A 24,042-nucleotide genomic window follows, 5' to 3' on the forward strand; every position below is an offset into this window, starting at 1 on the left:
TACCTTGCCATTTTACACAGTCCTACCATTTTTTAGTCTGTTGGACTAACACACTGTGAGTCTCCACAGGAGAATTTCAGTTCATTTGTCTCCTAGGTACTATAGTGAATTGTCCAAGTCTTTGCTTTGGCCTTTTCTTGTATCTCTTTACTTTGACATCTTTTAGGCCAAAGGAGGGCTTTCTGGATTGTTTGATGGCGCTGAAGTTGTTCTTGGTCCTGACTCATCTGTTGAGCTGTTGGGACCAGTTCCACCAGAACAACAGTTTGTGAACCAAAAAATGAGACCTGGTTCTGGAATGTTGTCCATCAGAGTCATCCCCGATGGACCGACTCGAGCACTGCAGGTAAGAATTAGAAAGACTGATGAAGCTGTGTCTCTTCCTTCCCGTCACCATGGCCAGTCAGATATCTGCCGAGTGTACTCGTGCTGGCTGTGGACTGTGTGCTGCCCCCCTTCTTAAGAAAGGGCTGCGTCTCCATTACAGAGTTGTGTAGGTGACCAAGTCCAAAAAGGCTCAGGAGTTAACCAGTCACGGAGGCCATTTCTCATACTCAGCACTCAAGAGGCTGAGGCAGGAGACTCTCGTGAGTTCAAGGTCAGCCTGGGCTACATCAGAAGACCTTTATCTCCAAAGTAGAAAAATGTCAATAGATAAGAAGAACACATAGCGGTATTCTCAGTGTAGTTAACTAGTACACTGATATTTTGAGTAACTGGTGTGTGGCCCTTTGTGAGGAGAGAGGAGCTTTCCCAGCCAGACAAGTGCAGTGCCTCGTCATGAAGGGAGGAGTGAAGGGTGCAGAAGAGACTGGGTTCTGAGGCTGAGGGAGCTCCCTGCACGACGGGATGCTCAAGCTGAGCACCACGTTAACAAAAGAGTGAACCTGGGGGAGAAGGCAAGGTGGAGGGGCTTTGCCGTGATGGGCATGTTCACAGAGAGGCCATTTGCTGAGCAGCTGTCGGGACCAGGCAGTAATAAGCATGTGACAGTGAGCACCCGGCTGATAAGAGATGAACTTAGTAAGTTATTATATCAGGGTCCTTAGAGGAGCAGGACTGCTAGAATGAGGATGTGTGTAGTTTCCTTCCTTCCTTCCTTCCTTCCTTCCTTCCTTCCTTCCTTCCTTCCTTTCCTTTCCTTCCTTCCGGAACAGGGTTTCTTTGTGTAACTCCAGCTGTCCTGGAACTCACTCTGGAGACCAGGCTGGCCTTTAACTCAGAGATCCTCCTGCCTCTGCCACCTGAGAGCTGAGATTAAAGGTGTGCGCCACTGCTGCCCCGCTATATATAAAGGGGTATTATTAGAGTGGCTGTCTCCCGCTGAAAAACCAAGAAGTTTGAGAGTTGTTAAGCCGTGAGGCTGTATGCCTCAGCTGGTCTTCAGTCTACAGTGTAATCCTGAAGGAGTAGGTTCTAACACCAGCGAAGGAATGCCTCGCTCGGCAGCAGGATGGATGAATTTGCCACCAAGAGTGAGGGCAAGCAGGCAAAAAGAAAAACCTTCCTTATCCCATGTCTGTCCATATAGGCTGCCACCAGGTGTGGCCTAGATTTAGGGTGGGTTTTCCCACCTGAAACGATTGATTGGGAAAACCCTCACAGGTGTGCCTAGCTACTTTGGTTTTAGTTCGGTCCAGATGTAGTTAAGTTGACAACCAACCTTAGCTGTCACGGTTGCATAGTGTTTGAAAGCTGATTAGTGAAGAGACTGACCCATGGTATATGGTAAAAAATAAGGCTAGAGACGGGAGTGGGGTCTGAAATTCATACTGAAGTTAGAATGTTTGTTCAAGGCAGGCAGGAGTCAGTGGTTGCCATGGTAAGGATTGATAACTACATTGGCTACAGTGTTGAGAAGACTGGAGTCAGAGAAAGCCAGGCTAAGAGGCTCCAAAGGCATGACGGTCAGAGATGGTGGCTTAGAGCAAAGTGCAGGGAAGTGTGTGAGGGTGAGGGAGAGAAGTTAATGCAGAGGAAGCTGATTGAGTGGTCAGTATGGCATGAGGCTTGAGGCAAAGTGGCCTCCAGGAATCTAGGGAAGACAAGCGCCCACATCACTAAGCAAAAAGGGACAGACTTGAGGAAAACAGAAGTTATGTTGGCACTTACTGAGCTAAGGTAGCCTCAGGATTCCAAATGATGATGTTCAAAAGCCATTGTTACTTCTGGTCTGAAGCTTAAGGCGAATGTGTGCTGGAACCGCGGTCATCAGTCATAGAGTAATAGGGAGCCGAGGGAAGTAAGACAAGAGTACTGTGTGAGCATTCTGATGAAACACATCAGGGTCCACACCCTGATCTGCAGTGCCGCTGTACAGATCAGTGCTGCCTAAAGCAAGTGTGCTGTGAGGCCTGCCTGTGCTCATGATGCCTGTGCTCTGTGAGGCCTGCCTGTGCTCATGATGCCTGCCTGAGCTCTGTGAGTCTGCCTGTGCTCTGTGAGGCCTGCCTGTGCTTATGATGCCTGTGCTCTGTGAGGCCTGCCTGTGCTCATGATGCCTGCCTGTGCTCATGATGCCTGCCTGAGCTCTGTGAGCCTGCCTGTGCCCTGTGAGGCCTGCCTATGCTCATGATGCCTGTGCTCTGTGAGGCCTGCCTGTGCTCTGTGAGGCACTCAAGGTGGTTAGCTGGATAGAGTGCTGTCTAGACTCAAAATTGAACCTGTTTCATTATTACCCAGATCTTGTCCTAGGCTTCCTGGGCGTATGGTGACACTTGACCTCTAGTTGACATGGGAGTGTGAGCCCTCCTCATCTTTTTGTTTTGATTTCAGATAGCAGACTTCTGCCAGCGGAAAAATGAGCGCTCATTATATGACACGGAAGAACTTCCCGTTACAGAGCAGGAACTTCGGAAACTGAGAAATCCAGACACACAGCAGGAGCTGGAAGTAAGTTTACCAGTTCATTCATACGTGTGGGCATGACACCACAGCATGTGGTTCGTCAGTGAGCAACTTGTGGGAGTCAGTTCTCTCATTCCGCCTTCACCTACTGAGTCATCCTGCCACCCCAAGCAGTAAGTTTTTTAAATGCTACAGATAAATTTTCTTGGTCACCAGTTGGTTGAGGATTTGCTCTGTGGTTGTGTGAACTCTTGAGTGTGGGGTGCTGTTACACTGTGTTTACTGTTAACTACACGTGTGTTTATGCCATATGAGTGATGTCTGGAGCTGATGTGGAATCCCAGAAAAACAGATGTTGCTCAAGTGAGATGACAAAAAGGAAGTTAAATGATCCAAATTTCAATAGTATTTAGAGAAAAAGAAAAGTTGATTTTTTTCCTCCATCTGACTCAAATCCTTATTCCTTTCTCATTGTTTGGGCTTTGGGAAGTGATGGCAGGTTTGAAATCCAGATGAGATGAACATGAGGAAGCGTGTTTATTTGATCATGGTGAATGGGGTTTAATGAAATGCTTGTGTGTAGCATGCCAGCCATGTCAGGTGCTGTGCAAATGCACAGAGTAACCTGTGAGAGAGGTTCTAGAACATCCACTCTGCTGTACTGCACGGCATCTGTGTATGCTGGGTGAGGGGTCTGCACAGCCCTCTGCCATTCTGAGCTGGCTGAGGAACACATCTACCGTGGAGGGCTTCCAGGGAGACGCAGGTGACTAGTGAGGCGCTTCTGTGCTTTTCTGCTCTTCAGAGGTAAAGAGCAGAGGGACTGGAAACCGTTCATGTCTGTGTTCCCTGGCTACTATGAGCTCTGTTATAAACTGTTCATGGACAGTGCTTTGATTTCCTTTTAGGTGCTTGTGCGGTTGGAAGGTGGAATTGGTGTCTCTTTAATTAATAAAGTCCCAGAAGAATTGGTCTTTGCGAGCCTTACGGGAATCAACGTCCACTACACCCAGCTGGCAGCTAGTCACATGCTTGAGCTCAGCATACAGGATGTGCAGGTACCCGGATGAGGCTATTGTCTTCATGCCCTGTCTCCTCCATTCCAATTATGTGTGTATCTGTATGCGAATGTGCACACGAGTGCCAGCGTCAAGGAAAGACAGAGCAGCTTCCTGGGTCTTCATGCTCTGTCTCCTCCATTACAATTATGTGTGTATCTGTATGCGAATATGCACACGAGTGCCAGCGTCAAGGAACAACAGAGCAGTTTCCTGGGATCTGAAGTTCGAGGCAGTTGTGAGACCTTCAACATGGGTGCTGGGAACCATACCCGGGTCCTTTTCAAGAGCAGCAAGCAATCTTAACTACTGCACCATCTCCAGACCCTGGAGGAAATTTCTTGTGATCTTCAAAAGAATCATCCTGTGAAGTAGCTTCCACCCCAATGTGTCTCACAAATTCTCTTTGTTTTGGAGATGGGATCTTACTGTGTAGTCCTGGCTGGCCTGTAACTTAACTGTGTAGGATCAAGTTGGCCTGACACAGAGATCTGCATGCCTCTGCCGCCTGAGTGCTGTCCTCAAAGGCATGGTCATTATTCCTGTCGATATAAATCAGAAGAATTCTAAATGCTCTAGCTGATGTATAAATAATCTAGGTAACTGATTGGCAGGGGATCAGTGGCTGGTCCATGCACAGTATACATGTGGAGGTCAGGGGACAAAGTCAATTCTCTCCTCCCTTTTTTACCTGGATTGTCAGGCTTGCATTGTCCGGCCATGTCACCAGCCTCGGGTTTCCCCATCTTAGCATCTTAGAAAAAAGAACCGAGTCACGTAGCCATTTCTTGGAGGAATTGGGGTCATTGTAGGGATAAACAGCAGGGTCTAAGATGGAGTAACTGAGATTGCCTTTATCCTCCTATGGAGATAAACCCTAAGTCCACATAGAACAACAACAGCTTCAGGACACTGGACATCGAACCACAAAGGACAGTGGCTGTTGAAAGATGGGAAATAAAAGTGGTAGACTGTATAACTGATTTAGCTTGAGAACTTTGCAGCCTATGGCGCTGGGAGAGGAGGCTGGAATGGGGCCTACAGAGTGGAAGTGTAGAGAAGACAGAACTGAGCATCCACAGGGATTGACAGCTAAGTGGACAGTAGTGGACTTGTGGAGTGGCTAAAGGTTTGACAGAGTGCCAGTCTGTGTGAGGAAGACCAGAGAGAGAGAGAGAGAGAGAGAGAGAGAGAGAGAGAGAGAGAGAGAGAGAGAGAGCAGGCTGTGAGCTGCACTGGAACTCCAGAATTTGTGGGACATTGAGAAAAGTCTCAAGCACGTCCTGCCTCCATGGTTTATTTGCTCTAGATTGAATGCTGCTCTGACACTGTCTTGAAAATCATGAAAGGAAGATCTAAAAGGATCCTGGGAAATTGACTGTGTCCCCAACAAGTCTCATAATGTATTGGAGTGCAAACATGTCCAGCACACTATAAGGCAAAACTGACAGGTTCACATCCTGTTAGCAGCTGCCTTGTGTGTAGATGAGCAAAGCAGCACACTGTGAGGGCGAGAATACCTTCAGGGATGCCTCAGTGCTAACATAGTCATTAGAACATATTCAAACTGGAGTTCTGTGTGTTTAAAAAAATTCAGTAGAGACCCAGAAAACAAAAACCTGACTTCAAGAAATGAAAATGTCAGTGGATGTGTATAACACACAACCTGGACTCCAGTTGGCCTTCCAGGCCCATGGGCTCCATATACATAGACCTTTCTCCATATTATTGTTTCCTGAACAAAGCATAACTGCCGCTTCCATAGCAGTACATTGCATGAGGTCATGAGGTGCTGTAAGCCATTTAGAGACTGTAAAGTATACAGGAGGCCATGTGTAGCCATGTGCAAAACTGTTCTGTAGGCTAGAGCATCCATGGATTTTAGCTTGTGGGCATCTTGGAACCAATTCCCTGCCACTATGAAGTATCATGGTCAGGTTGCACAAAACCAATAGGAAAGTGAGTCATGGTTAAATATATTATATACAAAGGGACAAAGATAAGATGACAAAGATAATAGCAGATTTCTTGTTGGGAAAAATGCAAGTGAAAAGATTGTTAGCAATGTTAGTGTTGAAAGGGCGCAAAAAGCTGTCATTCTAGAAACTACTCCCAGAAGAAGTGTCTTTCAAAAATAAGGGTGTCTCAGTTCAGTGCTCTGTTGAGGTATAGAGACCACGATCACAGCACCGTTTATGAAAAAAAGCATTTAATTGGAGCTGGCTTCCAGTTTCAGAGGGTCAGTCCACTGTCGTCATGGTGGGGATCATGTGGCACACAGGCAGACATAGTGCTGGAGAAGTAGCCAAGAGTTTGACATCCCGAACCCCAGGCATCAGGCGGATAGTGAGACTGGGCCTGGTGTGAGCTTTTGAAACCGCAAAGTCCAGCCCTAGTGACAGACCTCCTCCAACTAGGCCACACCCTCCCAATCCGTCCCTGAACTAGGGACTAGAAGTTCAAATACAGGCACCTCTGGGCATCCTCATTCAAACCACCTCGAAGGGTAAAGCAAAGATGCTCTTAGACAAAGAAATGATAAGCGGATTTATCATCACTGACCTCAGCTTCCGAAAGCATTAGCGGGCATTAGTCAGCAGACAGAAGATGGTGCTGATGGAATTGGGATCAACACAAAATAGAGAAGGAAACCTGAAGTGATGGCATGATCAGGCTTCTCAGGTGAGTCTAGGCAAGCCCGGCAACTCTGCTGTGGTATCTGAACCACATAAAAGTGAGATGTTTGCCAGCAATGGCGTGAAGTCTGCAGGTGAGAAATGGAAGGGGAGCGTTGCAAGTTTGTACAATGTCATTTAATAGAGCAGCACATTGAGTTAGATACTGTAAAGCTCCCAAAATAGTGATAGTCGTATGTAATCAGTAAAGTGGAGTAAGTGCTTGACACAGAAGGCAGAAAATAAGGACCATAACGTGGGATGGATAGCAAGATGGCAGACAAAAACTTCATGATCGCAAATGCCACCCCCAAGGAACACACATTAGTAGGGCCTATAATGAGCATGGAGGCTGAGGCAGGAGGATCATGTGTTCAGAGTTAGCATGCACTACATAGTGAGACCTTGTCTCCACCCCCCACCCCCCACTTGTTAGCTAGAAAGACACAGATAGGTTAAAAAGGACCTGGGGTGGGAGAAGCACACTACACTTTTAGCTAGTCTTGAGGAAGGAAGTAGGAGTCACACTGATTAATGTCAGAACAAAGAATATTAGCAGAGATAAAGAAGGTAATTTCCTAATGATAGGAGAATTAATTAATCAAGAGGACATGACACATGCGAACACTGATACGCCTAATCACAGACTCTAGCCTTCTGACATTGTGACACCGTGTCATCTCCGGAAGCCTCACTTGAGAGCGGTGCAATTGAATTACAAAGAAAGAAACCGCAAGAAGAAAAAAGAGAAATCTCAGAATGTTTTAGTATGTTTCATGTTGCGTTGCATTTGTAGCTGTTCTTGGCTGCATATGGCTCAGAGCCTGAGGGTTGGACATACCTGATTAGAACTTCAAAATAAGCAGAAGAGAGCTCGTGAGATGGCTAGGTCAGTAAAGGCTCTTGCTGTCAGGCCTGCTGAGAACTGACCTCCACATGCACACACATGCGAACACCAATCAGGTGTGTGCTCAGCCTGGTGTATGCAGGGGTGAGCAAGAGACCTGTCTCAAACAAGGCACGGACTAACACCCAAGGTTGTCCTCTGACCTCCACACGTGTGACCACATGAACACACATCATACATACCTGCATGCATACACAGGCACAAAGGTTTAAAAAAACAGAAGAAATTGAAGGAGAGCAGTAAATACAAGCAGCAAGGAAGAAAAAAACCCACTAAATGTCTGAAATCTATGAACTAGAATCTACGATTGTGGTAGAAAATAATTAGTGAGATCAAAAGTTGCCTTTGGGGTCTGGAGAGACAGCTCAGCCCCCGGAGCTTGCAGAGGGCCAAGGTCTCTGCTCTCTCACCTTCAAGGAGTTTGGAGTGAGGGAGAGGCATCAGTAACACACCAGTAAGAGCCCTGGACTAGATGCAACCAATTCTATCTTTGGTCAGCTTGAGCAAGGGCTGCCCTTTACTGTTCCACCAATAAACAAGCTAGGGACAGCGTGCTGAGGCCTGCACCCAGGCACTATGGTACGGTGACCAGCATAGTTCTAGGCACTGCAGGTTGTGATGTCTGGGGTGACCCAGTTTTGGACATGACAGGTCTACTCACCTGATGCATTAAGGGTTTTTTTTTTTTTAAATTTTGAAGTTACTTTTTAATTGGCAAATAATTGCCATCTATATGTGCTATATATGACATTTTAAATATGTGTATTTTGTACAGTGGTTAACTTGAGCTAACTTCTTAGTCTTCACTCACCTAAAAAAGTGTAACTCCCCTTGTCATTTCTATTATTACTGTGTTGTTATTGTCAGGAAAATTTCTGGTTATTTTGTGCATTTATATGTGTGTGTGTGTGTGGCACGGTGTGTGTGTGGAGGAGAGAATAGTCTGTCTCCTCCCTCCACCTAGATACTGGAGATTAAACTCAAGTCTGCAACCCTGCCAGCTAAGGCCTTTATCTGCTGAGCCATCTTGCTGGGCCTATTATTTTTGAGACAGGGACTCAGTGTCTAGTGCAGTCTGGCCTCAAGTTCTTCTGCTTTGCTTTCCTAGAGCTGGGGTTACGGGTATATACCGCCTTGCCCATCATCATCATCATCATCTCCACTGCTCTTGGATGAGAGAGAGAGTGTGTGTGTATGTGTGTGTGTGTGTGTATGTGTGTGTGTGTGTGTGTGTGTCTGTGTGTGTCTGTGTCTCTGTGTGTGTGTGTGTGTGTGTGTGTGTGTCTGTGTGTGTGTGTGTGTGTGTGTGTGTGTGTGTGTCTGTGTGTGTGTGTCTCTGTGTGTGTGTGTGTGTGTGTCTGTGTGTGTCTGTCTGTGTGTGTGTCTGTGTATGTGTGTGTGTGTGTGTGTTGGTAGGATGGCCTGGGGACTCTTTTACCTACATAGTATGAGGTAAAATATGACACTAAGCAGCTTGTTTTGTTTGTTTTTGTTTTGCTGTTTTTTCCTGTCCCAGGTGGATAACCAGCTCATTGGTACTACTCAGCCCTTCATGCTCTATGTGACACCCCTGAGCAATGAGAACGAGGTCATTGAGACAGGCCCTGCTGTGCAGGTCAATGCCGTGAAGTTCCCCAGTAAGAGCGCGCTGACCAACATCTACAAGGTGGGCTGGCAGGGAGGCTGCGGGCGATGGCTTGTAGGAGGCACTCTTGCTCTCTCAGAGCCAGGTTACAGAGCAAGCAGCAGCAGCACGGTGTGTGTACAAAGGTGGCTCTCAGGGCCGAGCCCCGTGCGGCTTGTCTGACCGCTGAGGGAAATGTTAGGAGCACTTTTTCTTGGCACTCTTGTATCCTAGTTGTGTTTTCAGTGACCTTGTAGCTGAACCCACGGAGGCCAGAGCCTTCATTCCTGAGTGAAGCAGTATCCTGTAGGCTGCTGCCATCTGTTAAGGGTTTGAGTAGGCTGGAGGTACTTCTGAAGTGCTGTGAGGGTCTGACTTTGGAACAGACAACATGCTATGCAAACTTCCATGCTTGTCCTATCAGCAGAGAGTTACAAATGAGAGCTCTCTCTGACCTAGAGGGGCCCCAGGTAGAAGCCGGCTGTGATAGCGGCAAGCTGCAACATCGGGAGGCCTCAGTCTAGTCCTTTGTTACCAAGGCTGATGGGGCCAAGTCTACCTTGAGCCCTCCACCATAGACTAGTTAGCTGTCCTCTCACTGGTGAGGCCCTGGGGACCAAGCAGAAGGATGGCCAAGTGTCTCCTGAGTCCCTGGAGTTCTGTTCACTGTAACGAGACAAAGAGAAGTGAGCCACATGTTCATTAAATCACACAGGCAAAGAAGCCTTGAACCAGGGTCTTGCTGTGCTGCTCAGGCTGATCTGGAACTCCTGAGCTCAAGCAAACCTCTTGCCTCAGCCTCCCTTAGTAGCTAGAACTGTAGTGTCACCATGGCTACCGCCCTGAGGCCTGCTTAATGGCACATACGAAATCTGCTTTGGCGATTGCCTATAAACTGGACTTTCTTTCTCTCTAGCATCTCATGGTCACGGCCCAGAGGTTCACAGTACAAATCGAGGAGAAACTGCTGCTCAAGCTACTAAGTTTCTTTGGCTATGACCAGGCAGAATCAGGTAAAGCTCAACATTCTACACTTCTGCCCGAGATGGGTACACAATGATGGGTTAGTCTGTGTGTAAAGTGCAGGTGGTCATTCCCTAGACGCTACCCAAGCTGGCTCTGCCTCTTACCCTGAGCTAGCAGGCTCAGGTTTGCAGTCCAGCAGCTCCCTTTCCAAACCTGCTTATTGTCTGAGTCATGTCCTCAAGCTAGTCTACAGAGAGGGTCATGGTACCCTGCAGTGTTGGCAGCTAACTAGGAAGCCTTATACCCTGCTCTGTGCTTTGCAGGTTCTGTTCCCTGCTCCCATCGGTTAGCAGAAATCAGCTCAGGGCCAAGGTTTAGAAAGGCCTTTTAGCTGGCCGCTTTGGTTTAGTTTGAAAAACAAAAACTGCCTAACCTCTATTACTGGCTTTTGACATCTGTGCCCCTAAGCCTTAATGTCATGACAAAGGGTTCTTGTTGCTGTCCTCTGGTCTTTGCAGGGGGAGTTAGATTGCTATCACAAAGTGTAAATTTCCTGCAGTGCTGGAGGGAGAGTTCAGCTGTTGTGGCTTTAGCTTGCTCCTCACAGCCCTTTCTCTTGCTTTTAGGTGACTACTTAAGGCTACAGCTAAGAAAGAAGCCAATGTTGCACTATCTTTCTCGAGACTTCTCTCTCTCTCTCTCTCTCTCTCTCTCTCTCTCTCTCTCTCTCTCTCTCTCTCTCTCTCTGTGTGTTGTGTGTGTGTGTGTGTGTGTGTGTGTGTGTGTGTGTGTGTACCTGTGGAGGCCAGAAGAGGGTATGACTCCCCTGAAGCTGGAGTCATACGTGGGTGTGAGCTGCCCATTGTGGCTACTGGGAAGTGAACTCAGGTCCTCTAAAAAAGCAGCAGCGCTCTTAACTGCTACATCATCTTTCTAGCCACTTGGCTGGTTTTTTGTTTGTTTTGAGACAGTCTGTCTCATCATTCAGTGCCTTTGCCTTTTAAAAGCTAAACTGAAGAAATGATGGTAAAGAGGTGTTTGGGCTTGTCTGCATTTGTCTGCCATGTTGGCTAGAGGGAAAGTGTATATGCACACCCTCTATGCAGCAAAAATAGTTTTGTGTTTGTATGCTCGATTTAGAATTCAGCTCAAATCTCAAGCCCCACAAATAAAACAGAATGAAGCTCTAGGAGTATTTAGGATTGTCTAGGGAGTCTGCTCAGTGTTATAACATGTAGGGAGCTCGTATGAGGTGCTGTGCTGAGTCCTTAGTGCCTCAAAAAGAAAGAAAGTAAAACAGTTTTGGAGACAAGCATTTGGGAGGAAGAGCAGGGCCCCGTCTGTCCAGTGCCGTGCTCTCCCCTTGCCTTGAATTCTGGTTTATTTGGAGTCACACAGCCACCTGAGTGCCCAACAGCTAGGCAGGCTGGCTGGCGGGCAGGTGGGCGTTCTGTTTGTCCCCTCCCCAATAAGATTCAGTTCAGGTTTCATTGGTCCTGCTTTTCTGTGTTCTCCTAAGTCCCTCTTGGACATCTCATACCGCACTGCACAGAACACTCAGGCTTTTGTAACGACCTTGTCTGCCTTTCTTTACTCTTCCTCCACTTTCAGTAGCCAGTTGTTTCCTGAGTGTGGAAGGCAAGTCTTCCTTGGAGCATCCTTGCTTGGAGTAGAACTGCTAACAGCTTTGACTGGGAATATGCTAAGTAGCTGTGAGCATTGTCTCTGGTTTTCCTCAGGATCCTGCTGCCTGAGTGGATGCATGTTCTAGCCCATGTCCCTCCTCTTGACTGCCCTATTTGGGAGACTCCCACTGCTGGGGAGGATGTTGCTGGGGAGGTTGCTGACCCAGCTCTCTCTCAGGAATGGGGTTGTTCACAGTATTATTTCCATTCTTGAGAGGATCCTCTTTGGTTTAGCTGTACTGCACTCTACATTCATATGATCTGGATCATAGGTACTAGTAGTGACAATAGTAGTTCTGAAAAGTGTGTGGCCAGCAAATGAACCTGTGACCTTTGGCTTTCCAAAATGCTGTCTGCTGGGTGGCACAGAGTCACAGGTTAAGAGATGGCGATAATCTAATCCAATATACATTGGATAACCTACGTAAAAACCTGCTTTTATATAGAAATGGCATCTGGATACTGTATGCATTGCTGAGCCCACAAGAAACTAAGAAAGTGAGATCCCTACGTTTTGTTTGTATAGATTTTTTATGTGAGGTCACACATGTTTGAATAATAATGCCAACAGCTTTTGGTTTTGTTTTTTACTGCTGCCTTTCTACCAGAGGTGGAAAAATATGATGAAAACCTCCATGAAAAGACAGTGGAGCAGGGGGGGACCCCAACTCGATACTACTTTGAGAATCTCAAGATCAGCATCCCCCAAATCAAGTTGAGTGTGTTCACTTCCAACAAACTGCCCCTGGACCTCAAGGTGAGCTGATAGCTGCATGCTCTGGGAGGATGTGTTGATTATTCACTTTCTCTGACTGGAATTAGCAGCCATTGCATCCTTTTGGTACCTTTCCTTTCACAGATGTTCATTAACTCACGTAGTAATCTTTTTGCCTAACATTTGGTTATAACTTTGCTAAAGATCAAGGCATTACTAAGCAGGATCAAACAGGATGATGCAACACCCATCTACTCTTTGGAAAGCTCTAGGCTTACCTCAGAGCTGTAGAAACCTCTTTCTGGGCTTGGCCTGAGTTTTAACTGAGACCAAGACAGTCTTTCTTGAACCACCACCCAGGTCTCTGTTGCTCTTTTTGTTTGTTTGTTTTTTGTTTGTTTTGTTTTTTTCGAGACAGGGTTTCTCTGTGTAGCTTTGGAGCCTATCCTGGCATTCGCTCTAGAGACCAGGCTGCCCTCAAACTCACAAAGATCCTCCTGCCTCTGCCTCCCGAGTGCTGGGATTAAAGGCGTGCACCACCAAAGCCCGCTCTGTTGCTCTTTTCTAAGCATCCGTTTCTGCTATGATAGCTGTTAGAGGGAAGCTCTGCCATCTTCAAGGGAGACACGCTATAAGCTGAGAAGTGGCCTTGCCCAGCTTAGGATGTAGCCCTCCTACCAACCGTCTGATCCATAGTTGTCAGTCAGAGCCTCAGCACCACCTTCATTCTTAGTAGCAAAGCTTATTTTGAGGAAGGGAGAAGGCTGGCATTCAAATCCAAGTCTATGCCACATCTGGGTTCCCCACTGTACTGTGCCCCACCCCCTCCCCGCAGAAGAGGATGCTGTTAGACTGCACCTCCTCTGTGGTGCTGAAGTTCACTGATTTGTGTCTTCATCCAGTGTGGTAGCAAGGTGATGCTGGGCGCAGGATAGGGGCAGGTGGCTGTTGAAATGCCTTTCCTTGCTTTGACTCTAAATCTGCCTTCTCAGACTGGCAGTCATTGCTTCTGGTTCTTCCGTGTGACGTGCTTGAAGACAGTTGTCCATCCCCCCTGCCCACCGCACACTGGGTTTCTGCACTGGCCTTCGATGCCTTTCTCTTAGGAGATCCGCAATCTCTCCCTGGAGCGCCATCTAGATAGCGGATAAGCCGTGAGCCTGCAGCGTTGGGTTCAGAGCCCAGGCAGGTTAGGATGCAGGTCCGTCTTGGGGTGCAGGGGGCCTTCAACCTGAGGAACAGTTGCAAGAGGAGGGGCAGCACAGCCCCAGTGCAGCCCCTTGCTGTGGATGGGGGAGTGTCAACCCAGTGCTGCCAAGTGTTCAGGTTTTTAAAGAAAGGCTTGAAATCTGCATTTTTATATGGAATCTCCTGGTTTTTAAATGTTGGCAACCAGTTCACATTTTTAAAACAACAAAACAAAACCAGCCTTGTGGGCCTGACAGAACACATGTGTGGGCCTCATGTGCCACAGCCTGCCAAGTCTCAGCTTCTAAAATAGACCTGTAGGTGATGAGACAGCTGTCTGCTCAGCCTCAGGCTTCAGTGACTGCAGACAGGGGAGCACCAGCAGGGTCCAGGGGCAGCATCCTGGGAATTGTGGCGCTGTACCCTGCTCCTCTCACTGCCCTGCTGCTTCCTCTGCCCTAATGTGTTTCCCAGGAGGCCCGAGATGCTTATAATTAGCCAGGGAGTGAGGGGAAAACCATGGGAAAACTACTGTCTTGCTAATATCCACAAGTATCCACTTGACTTTTGTGACCTTTGGAATGGGTTTGTTTGATAAAGTCTGTTCCCCCAGAACACTTGGCTCTCACCCAGCAAACCAATGCTAAGCATTTCCTGCAAGTGGAAGACTTCTTGATTTAAAATCATCTCGTTAAAGAGCACAGACAACCCCCCCCCCCAGCCTTCCTCTCAGAGTGCTCCCAGCAGAAGTGCTTGGTGCCTAGTCCTGGAGTACCGATGCCATGTGTGCTCTGCAGTCCTGGGGTACCGATGCCATGTGTGCTCTGCAGTCCTGGGGTACCGATGCCATGTGTGCTCTGCAGTCCTGGGGTACCGATGCCATGTGTGCTCTGCAGTCCTGGGGTACCGATGCCATGTGTGCTCTGCAGTCCTGGGGTTCCGATGCCATGTGTGCTCTGCAGTCCTGGGGTACCGATGCCATGTGTGCTCTGCAGTCCTGGGGTACCGATGCCATGTGTGTTTGGTCTTTCATGTTGACTCTTGACACTCTGTTGGAGGACTGTTTTCAGAGTACCATTAAGCAGATGCCATGGTACACCTGTATTTCAACAGGGTGTTGGGAATTGGGACTTCAGAGTTAGCTCCGAGCCCATGGAAGTCACATGTTGCCCTACCTTGAGTGTTCCTCCTGGAGTCTGGGACTAATATCATTGATTCAGAGTTTCCTAACAGAGTAGCAGCCCTTTATTAGGAGCTCTTAGGAAGGGCAATTCGCTCTTTCTGATGAATATGGAATCACTAAAAACATGTGCTTAGGAAATGAAGCCTTCTCCCTGAACAGCAGCGGCAGGAGTCTGACTCAAAGGTAAGCCTGTCTTAGTATTGAAGGAACAATTGCTTTCATTCTCTGGATTCCCAGGCTGGAGTGAGGCTGTCAGAAATCTCAGAGGGGGGCCTTTCCAGGTTTACACTGAGGCACATTGTTGCTAGATACAGTGTCTGTCTGGAGACTTAAAGGCATCCACACTGCCCGGATAGTTCAAGCCCATCTACAAGAAGGGACGTTAATATTCCATTTCATAGAGACTAGGACACCGCTGCCCTCCCTCACTCCATGCTCTGTATGGAATTTGCATGTTAGAGATGCCCTGACATATTGAAAACCCAGGTAGCTTTTATATGGGGGTTTCCCAACTCCTTTAAAGATCAAAAGAGACCAGGGGGTCTCTAAAAGGTTTCAAAAGGTGGCCTACAGCAGGCCTTTTCCCATTTAGAGCATTGGGGTATAACAAAAGAAAGACCTTAATTGAGCAATCTAGTTTGGAAGAAAACCCACACTTTAATGGTCAGAGAGCGAGCGGGTGGGGGTAAGGGGGGAATTTCAAACAAAGACACTATTTAAAAAGCCTAAAACTGTCTTCTCAAAGGCTTGAAATAATTTGTTGGGAAACTTCAGACCCTTTACTTTTTCCTCCCCTCCCTAAATGAAAACCAGATTTGTTAAAAGGGAAAAAGGTCCAGTGTTGTTACTGTGTTTCAGAAAGTGCCAGAGAGGGAAGTAGCCCCGTAGCTTTAAACACTGTCCCCAAAGGGAAATGGGCAAATACCCTGCTCCACATAAACAGTCTCTGTGTGCCATAAATAAACCTTTAGAGAATGAATTCCAGACAGTTTTGTTTAGTGGGAGATAAACTAAGAAAGGAAAGGACAAGGCCCAGAGACTAGCTGTGATCTGAGGCCTTGTGGACAGGTATTTCTTCTTTCAACTCGGCGCCCGGTCTCTGGAAGGCTTCAGCCGTTTTGTTTGGGAGGTGGGAGTGGACAGTTTCCTATTTTATTAAGAACTTATGAGCACAGGGCTGCTTTCTCCAGAATCCATTTTATAACAGGAAACTGCTACTTGAGTAAATAAGTGTCAGCGCCGAGTCCTACTGTATGTGACCAGCCACTGGATTCTTCAGGAGGGAGCAACCCTGTTTGGCTTTCTTTCCTGTTCATGCCTTCTCCTTCCACTGACCACATCAGCCTGAAGGTGGCGGAGTCATTCAAACCAACAGGCTGGCACTGTGCCTTTGCAAATAAGGGACCTGGGGCAGTAAATGACTAGGTGAGGACAGTTTCACTTCAGGCTGGGTACTTCCTTGGTTCCAGGGTAGATGGTGTCTGCTGTGAGGCCTTGGCAGCCTAGTAGAGGTCAAAGGTCCTTGCGGCAGTGTACCAGTCAAAGAATCTTTAATGTTAGGTTGCAATGAGGAAGTTGTGTTTTTTGTTTTTGTTTTGTGTTTTGTTATTGTTGTTGTTGTTGTTTGGTTTTTTTTTTAAAGCTTTCTTCCCTAAGCTTTTGTCTAACATTTCTTTCTTTCTTTCTTTTTTTTTTTTTTTTTTTTTTTTTTTTCTGAGAAGAAAGTAAGACCATGTGCCCAGGGTTCAGTCCCTTTCATAGCGTGCTTGGCCTGGGGCTTGGAATGAAGGAGTTAAGCTGGTTGACCATCAGTTTTTCTGCCAGTGAACTGAGGGAGTTCAGGCATGCGCTCTTGGGTGGCGGGCATGGTGGAATGAGTGGTAGAGAGTTTTGAGAAGAAACATAGATATATTTTTAAGTGGGCCTCTCTGGCTTGTGTGCTTTCTATCAAATAGGTAACTGCTGTTAAAAACAGCACATCCAAGTCTGGGATCTGCTCATGACTTTAGGTCATGCCCTTAACATATCTTCAGTTTGGGTAGGAGGAAGGGTTAGGCTGGCCTTAAGTTTAGTCTGTACCCTGCCTCAGCCTTGAAGGTGTTAGAGTAAGAGGTGTATGCCACCACGCTAGCAACTTAGTTCTTGGTCCCTAAAGTTCTTCCTTCTGATATTCCCAGTGACATTTCATGGTACCAGGGCAGTGTTCTTCCCTGGTCTTTGTCTCTATCTGATCCTCTGCTGTTTGGTGTTGGACTCTGTTTGTGCCGTGTTTCTTTCTTCTGCCATTGCTTCTGGATCTTTTTTGGTGGTGGTTGTTTGGTTTTTTGTTTGTTTTGTTTTGTTTCGTTTTTGTTCTTCTCCATGATAAGTGCTTGGCTTAATTCTATGAACTGTCTGGTCCTAGCACTGGCCAGGTTCCTGTCAGGTTATTGCTTTTTTATATCTTCTCATTTTACAAACTCTTTATAAAAGCCTTGTCTTTGATGGAAGTAACAGGCGTTTTCAGAGTTTAATTTGTCCTTTTATCTGGCTGTGCGTGTTCAGGCCCGCGTGTATGTACAGGCCAGAAGACAACCTTACACGGTATTCCTCCAGAGCTGCTCCCCTTGTGTGTGAGATAATGTCTCACTGACCTGGGGCCTGGCTGATTAGGGTAGACTGGCTGGCCTGCAAGTCCCAAGGACCTGCCTGTCTCTGGATATCAAGTACAAACCACCATGCTCGTACTCTCTCTCTCTCTCTCTCTCTCTCTCTCTCTGTGTGTGTGTGTGTGTGTGTGTGTGTGTGTGTGTGTGTGTGTGTGTGTAGAAAGGCTTTTGAAAACACAGCAAAGTACATGGGAACATCCATTTGTGTAATATGAAAATCAGAAAAGCCCAGTCTGTGGAGGGAGGGAGGAACGGGTAAAGGGAATCTGTGTAGAGGGCAGTTCTGCTTGCTCTCCTACCTGGGGACTGCAGCAGTGACTCACTTAGTGGCTGTAAGCACTGTAAGCAAGAGGACTGCAGTTGTGATCCTTACAACCCCACATGAAATGATGAGTCGGCTTGGCATCCTACCTGTAGTTCAGGTTTTGGAAAGCACAGACGAGATCCCTGGAGCAACCTGGCTATTGAGACTGGCTCTCTGGGAGCTCTGGGTTTGAGACACCCTGCCTCAAAAGAAGGTGGAGGAGAGTTGAGGAAGATTCAGTCTCAGCTCTGCATTCAGCACATGTGCACACTCTGTGCCCATACACAGACGTGTGCACCCCACACGGGAACAGGAAAGTGAAGATGAGAGGTGGAAATGCTAAGAAAAAAGAAAACAAATCAAGTATTGGTTGTGATGATCCAGTGTCCCTGTGCAGTTTACACCAGTTAAAAAGGAGAACTAGGCAAACACAGGTTTCAAACAGACTGGGAGGAATTCTGCTGTGCGGCCAACAGTGTTTGCTGCTGTAATGCTGAGATGTGTGTGACTTTGGGTAATGGATTTATATGACTTCTTTTTTCTGTTGTATTTTACTTTTGTAATTGTAGGGGTAATCCTTATATCTAAATGTTAATATATAACTCATAGTTTGTCATGGATTCTAGAATTATAGAAACCCAGGAAATCATCTTGTGTCTGAAGTCTGTAATTTCCTTTCTTCCCTAACTAGGCCCTGAAAAGCACCCTGGGATTCCCACTCATTCGGTTTGAAGATGCTGTGATCAATCTGGACCCATTCACTCGGGTGCACCCCTATGAGACCAAGGAGTTCATCATCAATGACATCCTTAAACACTTCCAAGAGGTGCGGATGCAGAAGGGAGGGCTGGAGAGGAAGGGCCAGCCAGGGCCAGGCAGTTTTGTGTTACTAAGATGTCACTACCAAGACATGTCATAGCTCTGCCAGTCGTGGGTCAGGTCATGCCTCCCACCTCCCTCGTAGATATCCTGAGAATCCTAAGGCTGACTTATGAGCTGTTTGTCTTTTTCCTCAGGGCCAGTCCCAGGGGCTTCCCTAGGTTAGTCACAGGTCTCAATGGCTTAGTTGATGCTTCTACTGTGAACTCTTTATGTATGTACCAGGCATGGCCTGCTTTCAACAACTACACCACTGTTCTTAGTGCTTCTGTGATCTTGACCTTGAGTTGAACTTGACTTTTTTTAAAAGCCAAACTGGACATTTTCCATTTTGTATTTTTCAATCTAGACTGAATAGCCCCAAATATAGCCTTTAATGGATCATCATATAATACAGAATTTGTTGGTTTCCACAGTCAGAGCTTACTCATTTCCTTCCCTAACTGGAGCTATTTCCCCCTCTACCTCTAGGGAGGTGCACAGCAGGTACTCCTGGAGCCAGGCCTCAGGCAGGCAAAGGGTCCAGTGGGGATTTGCTGGCCAAGCCAGGCTCCCTCTCTCCTCCCATGCTCCAGCTGAGCCTGCCCTCCAGAATCACCCTTCCTTGCTCCTGCCGGATTCATCCAGCAGGGATGGTGGGACGGAGAGTATGATGCTGTTCATAAACACCCCAAAGAATCTTTCCAGTCTCACAGCTGGCTGCTTTTATTCTCCTGACTGGCCGGGAAGCATATTTTTTAGTGTATTGAAAACAGTCCCCAGTGTGTGTGTTGGGTGAAGTTTAGGGGCATTCATGAGAGCACAGTAGGTCATTGGTGGGTGAAGATTGAAAAAGTCATTCATTGTTGACAGTCCTGGAGGATGAGAGACCCCTAACCTCTTCTTGGGCACACTAGCACTGACGTGGCTTTCCTCTCCCATTCCACCCCACAGGAACTCCTCAGCCAGGCAGCTCGGATCTTAGGATCAGTAGACTTCCTTGGCAATCCCATGGGTCTCTTAAATGATGTTTCTGAAGGGGTCACTGGACTGATAAAGTATGGAAATGTTGGGGGCCTCATAAGAAACGTTACCCATGGAGTGTCAAATTCTGCTGCCAAGGTAAGGGAATGCTGATGGAATCATGTGATGAAATCCTGGCCCACTAGACTTTCATTGGTGGATGGCTGGCCTGGAGAGGCTGCAGTCACTGCCTCTTGCTGCAATGGTTTGCCGGCCTCTGCTGTAGAGGTCAGTGAGCATGCTTCAAATCATGTTTCCTTCCCCTCTCCTGGTTCTGCAGCTTGCCTGCTTGGTTCTGTAGGTAGTCACCTGACCCCTGGGCTTCGTTTATCATTCCCAACACCAACAGAATGAACTAGCTTTTTGTAAACATGAAATTGCAGGGTTGAGGTTGTGGCTCAGTGGGAGGGCACTTAACCTATCATGTCCAAGGCCGTGGGCACCTTCACCTTCCTTAATACAAAGTAACACTCCCCAAACCAGACAGTGTGAATTGAGCTACACCTTCTGTCTGACATTTGCCAACTGATCCCCACACCTCCATGGAAAGTCTGAGATAAATGGGCTTCAACAGTATAGTGGCTCTCCAAGCTATGTGAGTCTAGCTGTGGGAGGACAATGTGGCTGTTCTCCTGTGTTTTGCAGTCCAGTGACCTCGAGTCATTGGCATCTTGCTTGGTGGGCATTATGATGGCCTATTGTTGGGTTCTGTGTGTGAAGGTGGCCAAGTGCAGAGCTGTTCCATGGCGCTGTTCCATGGCATAGGTGAATTGTCTGAGAGCCCATCTTGTTCCCAGAAAGCCTCTCTCCTTTCTGCTCCACCATCTGTTCATATGGACACTGTCCTGTTGTTCATGAAGGAAGCCTGCGAAGCACTTTTGGGTACCTGCTGCTCCTTCCTATAAGTGATTCCTGTGTGGTCCAGGGCTGCTGGGAAGAAAAGTGGCTATGGCAGGGCGCCCCCACCCCTCTACTTCACCGTCTGCTGTGGAGCAGGTGGAAAGGACAGTTGGATAGTTTTTCTGTTTTGTATTCGTTCCTGTTTGTAGGTTGTGTGAGACAGGGAATGGGTGTCTTTTTCAAGAGTGTCACCAGGGAGGACGGTCTCTCTTGAGTCAGTGACTCTGAGGCTGTGGTGTTTCTGAGTCATAGCAGAAGTGTTTGTGCTATGGTTCAACACAAACAAGTCTTGATTTCAGAAGAAGAGAAAGAAGAAGGAGGAAGAATATTTTAGAGAATAACTTGGAAGTAGGTAAAGTCATCTCTTCGGGAGTCTTTCTTATGTTGCCCTGGGCCATGTACATCACAGTGTATCGCAGCTCAACGTCTAAGCCCTTCATCTAGCTCCTCGACTCCATGTCAGCAGATACTCTGCAACATTCTGTTGTAAACACTCCGCTTAAAGCTTTTTATTAAATTTTATTGGAAATCATACTTTATAGTGTCATTGCTTTTGCATAAGGGACTTTCCAGGCCGGAGTCGCTTGACTGCAAACCTTGTTAATTGTGTCAGCATGTTTCATGAGTTCATCCTGTCTTCGGTAAGCTGAACAGTATTAGGGTCACAGGCTACTGATGGAAATTGCTTTCTAATTTATTTTGGTAAACCCTGGGCTTGTTACTAAAAAATTAAGTCCATCTAGGTGCAAGATGAGAAAGCTCCGTCTTGATACGGGCTGATCTGTCTGCCAGACCATCTTTGCTGCTGCTGTATGTGTGACTGGGCTAAAAGCTCTCCAGCCTCAGTATTTGGGGGTTGAAACCAGACCTTCAGGGTTGCTGTGCTGAGCTCTTTTGTCTGTGTCTCTGCATACATGAGGGAGTTTAAGGAAGTGCAGAGGATAGCCTGGGCCTGTGAGGGAGTAATTAGAGTGCTGAGTTCCAGTGAGGAAAAGGGCAGAAGCTGGCCCTGCCCCTCACTGAGCCGCTGTCAGCCACCCGCTTTGCGCTGGTATTAAAGTCGGTTTGTTTGTTGTGATTTGGACAAAGTTCTGGTAGTTCTGTGGCATTGTTTTTTTTGTTTTTGTTTTTTGTTTTTTGTTTTTTGTTTTTCAAGACAGGGTTTCTCTGTGTAGCCTTGGCTGTCCTGAAACTCACTCTGAAGACCAGGCTGCCCTGGAACTCACAGAGGTCCATCTGCCTCTGCTGGGACTAAAGGCGTCCGCCACCACTGCCCAGCAGTTCTGGGTGTTCTTGATGCCAGCAGCATTAAGAGAGAAAGGTGCTGGTGTAGGGACAGAGCAGAGCACAGCCGTGTGGCTCACACTGTCCCTTGCAAACACCTACTGAATGTTCTCTGTATGTCAGGCCAGTGACAGAAGCCCTTGTCACACACTGCCATGTGGTTAATCTCTACCCTGCAAATCAGGAAGCCAGGCTTAAAGGACTTGGAAACATTTTCAAGGTCAAGTAACTAAAAATGACTGGGTTGGACTTGATTGAAGTCCAACTCATTCTAAACCCCCCCCCCCAACAATATCTCCCCTTGTGTGTGTAAAGTCCTTTTTCAGGCACTTTAGAGAGTACAAAGTATTACAGCTGCTGGCTTCCCACTGGAAGCTTGTTGCTGGTCACAGCCATTGCTCTGTTAGCTGGTGAGTCTGGGGCTGTCCTGTCCCCTTTTGTCCTCTCACCAGTGAGCCTGAGAGCTGAGTGCTTGCAAATGTGACTCTGGTCTGGTGACATTTGTGTCCCTAGGTAACCCAGCCACATTGGGCATTGTTAATGTGTCTATGAAGGGACTAAAACTCAGAGGTGAGGACTAACCCTAGTTAGCAGATGGCTGTCGCTTTACCTTTCCTGGGTCACTCTTTCTTTTTGAGAATTGCATACGTTGCTACAATGTATTTTGATCATATCCATCCACCACTTCCTCTTCCAACTCCTCCTAGTGGCTCCACTTTGTTTCCCTCCCAACTTCCGTTCCATCCCCTTTGTTGTTGTTATTAATAGTCCCCTGAGTACAGTCAAAGTCTAGCACTCAGGAGGCTGAGGCAGGAGGATATGAGTTTGAGGCCAGCAGAGGCTGCTGAGTTGAGATGCTGTCTCAGAAACCAAACCAAATCAAAGTGAGGCCTGCACTCAGCATGAGCAACACTGAAGATCAGTATGGGCAGGGGTGGAACGAGACTGGCCTTGGGTGACGTCTGCAGAGTCCAGCTGGGACCCCAGATGATGTTTTCTCCCCCTTCCTCGCTTCCCATTTGGGGCAGCAGTGCGCATTTGAGCCATTCATTCCCCCTGCACTGGCCCTCTGTCCCAGGAAACCAGATCTGGGACATCTCAGTCATCAGTGGACTTTCCTAGTCCAGAGCTGCTTGGACAGGCCCTGCTCCAGCACCAGCCTCATCTGCTGTGGCCTTGCAGCAGGCAGGGCAGCCCAGCTGCCTTTTGTTTAGGAACTATCATTTGTTTGTGTTTGTTTTGCAGGCAGTGTATTTATAAGGCTCAGATGAGACTAACGCACTGTTTATTCAAGGAGAAAGTTAGATCTTCGCACAAAAGAATGTTCTGTGTGGATTCTGAAGGGGTACAGCAATTTATGACTCGTGTCTGTTTTTGTCATTACGTGTGACTGTTGCATTTTATTGTCGAGCTGATTATCCCCATAATAGCTTTTCCATGTACCTATAAGCGAGACTAGGTGGACGACTTCTCATAAGCATTGGGTTTTACTGTGCTTAAGTTGGCATGGTTTTAAGTTGAGTGAGATTTGCTTCAGACAGTTATCTACCCCTTAGAGAATGGAGGATTTTCTCTTTTCAAAAACCCTTTGATCCTGTCACCTGAAGGATTCCTTTTCTGCCTCACATGGGTATGTTCCGCTTGTCACATGTGGATAAATTACTCACATGTCTGGCGTCAGAATTTTCGTTTTAATTTCCCTCTAATTCCCTTAGTTTAAATTCCGTGTAGTTAGAGGGAGTTTTCTGATGCGGACTGCCCCATCCTAGGTCAGGCAAGTCTTAAACATCTGGGTGGTCAGAAGAGCCTTTTTGGCACAGGGATGTAAGTGGAGTGGTAGCATGGGAACCCCAAGTGGCCGAGGTTCCCAAGGACAGCTTTGGCATTTCTCTCCTTCAGCAGAGGAGGCTGCTCCCCAGCCTTGCAGAAAGTAGATGACAGCCCTACATTTCCTAGCGTTGTCCAGTCGGGAGTGGGCTCCTGAAGCTGTCTTAGCAGTGAACAGCACACAGTTCAGAGACTTTACCTCACCACCGAGAGGTACAGCCGCTTGGTGGAAGGGCGTGAAGCTGAATAGATCAAAGAGAAAAAAGGCTTCCCCAAAGCAGCGGGCTTTCTATCTAATACAGAGATGGCTACTGAAAGAAAGGCTTAGGAATGCACTTTGCTGTCCTTCA

The 24,042-nt window shown here is 47.3% G+C and overlaps 1 protein-coding gene across 7 annotated transcripts in view; it reads left to right on the plus strand.

The window, feature by feature from the left end:
* Vps13d (vacuolar protein sorting 13 homolog D) overlaps positions 1 to 24,042 on the plus strand; it is a 227,793-nt gene that overhangs the window by 135,813 nt on the left and 67,938 nt on the right. For all 7 annotated transcript variants that reach the window (XM_027398154.2, XM_027398160.2, XM_027398156.2 and 4 more), the window contains 8 exons: positions 167 to 346; positions 2,776 to 2,892; positions 3,756 to 3,905; positions 9,004 to 9,153; positions 10,028 to 10,124; positions 12,371 to 12,519; positions 18,492 to 18,626; positions 19,613 to 19,780. In XM_027398154.2, coding sequence (XP_027253955.1) covers positions 167 to 346; positions 2,776 to 2,892; positions 3,756 to 3,905; positions 9,004 to 9,153; positions 10,028 to 10,124; positions 12,371 to 12,519; positions 18,492 to 18,626; positions 19,613 to 19,780 — 1,146 coding nt within the window. The remainder of the gene's footprint in view (positions 1 to 166; positions 347 to 2,775; positions 2,893 to 3,755; positions 3,906 to 9,003; positions 9,154 to 10,027; positions 10,125 to 12,370; positions 12,520 to 18,491; positions 18,627 to 19,612; positions 19,781 to 24,042) is intronic.

Source organism: Cricetulus griseus, chromosome 2, assembly GCF_003668045.3.
Source record: "Cricetulus griseus strain 17A/GY chromosome 2, alternate assembly CriGri-PICRH-1.0, whole genome shotgun sequence".
NCBI lineage: Eukaryota > Metazoa > Chordata > Mammalia > Rodentia > Cricetidae > Cricetulus > Cricetulus griseus.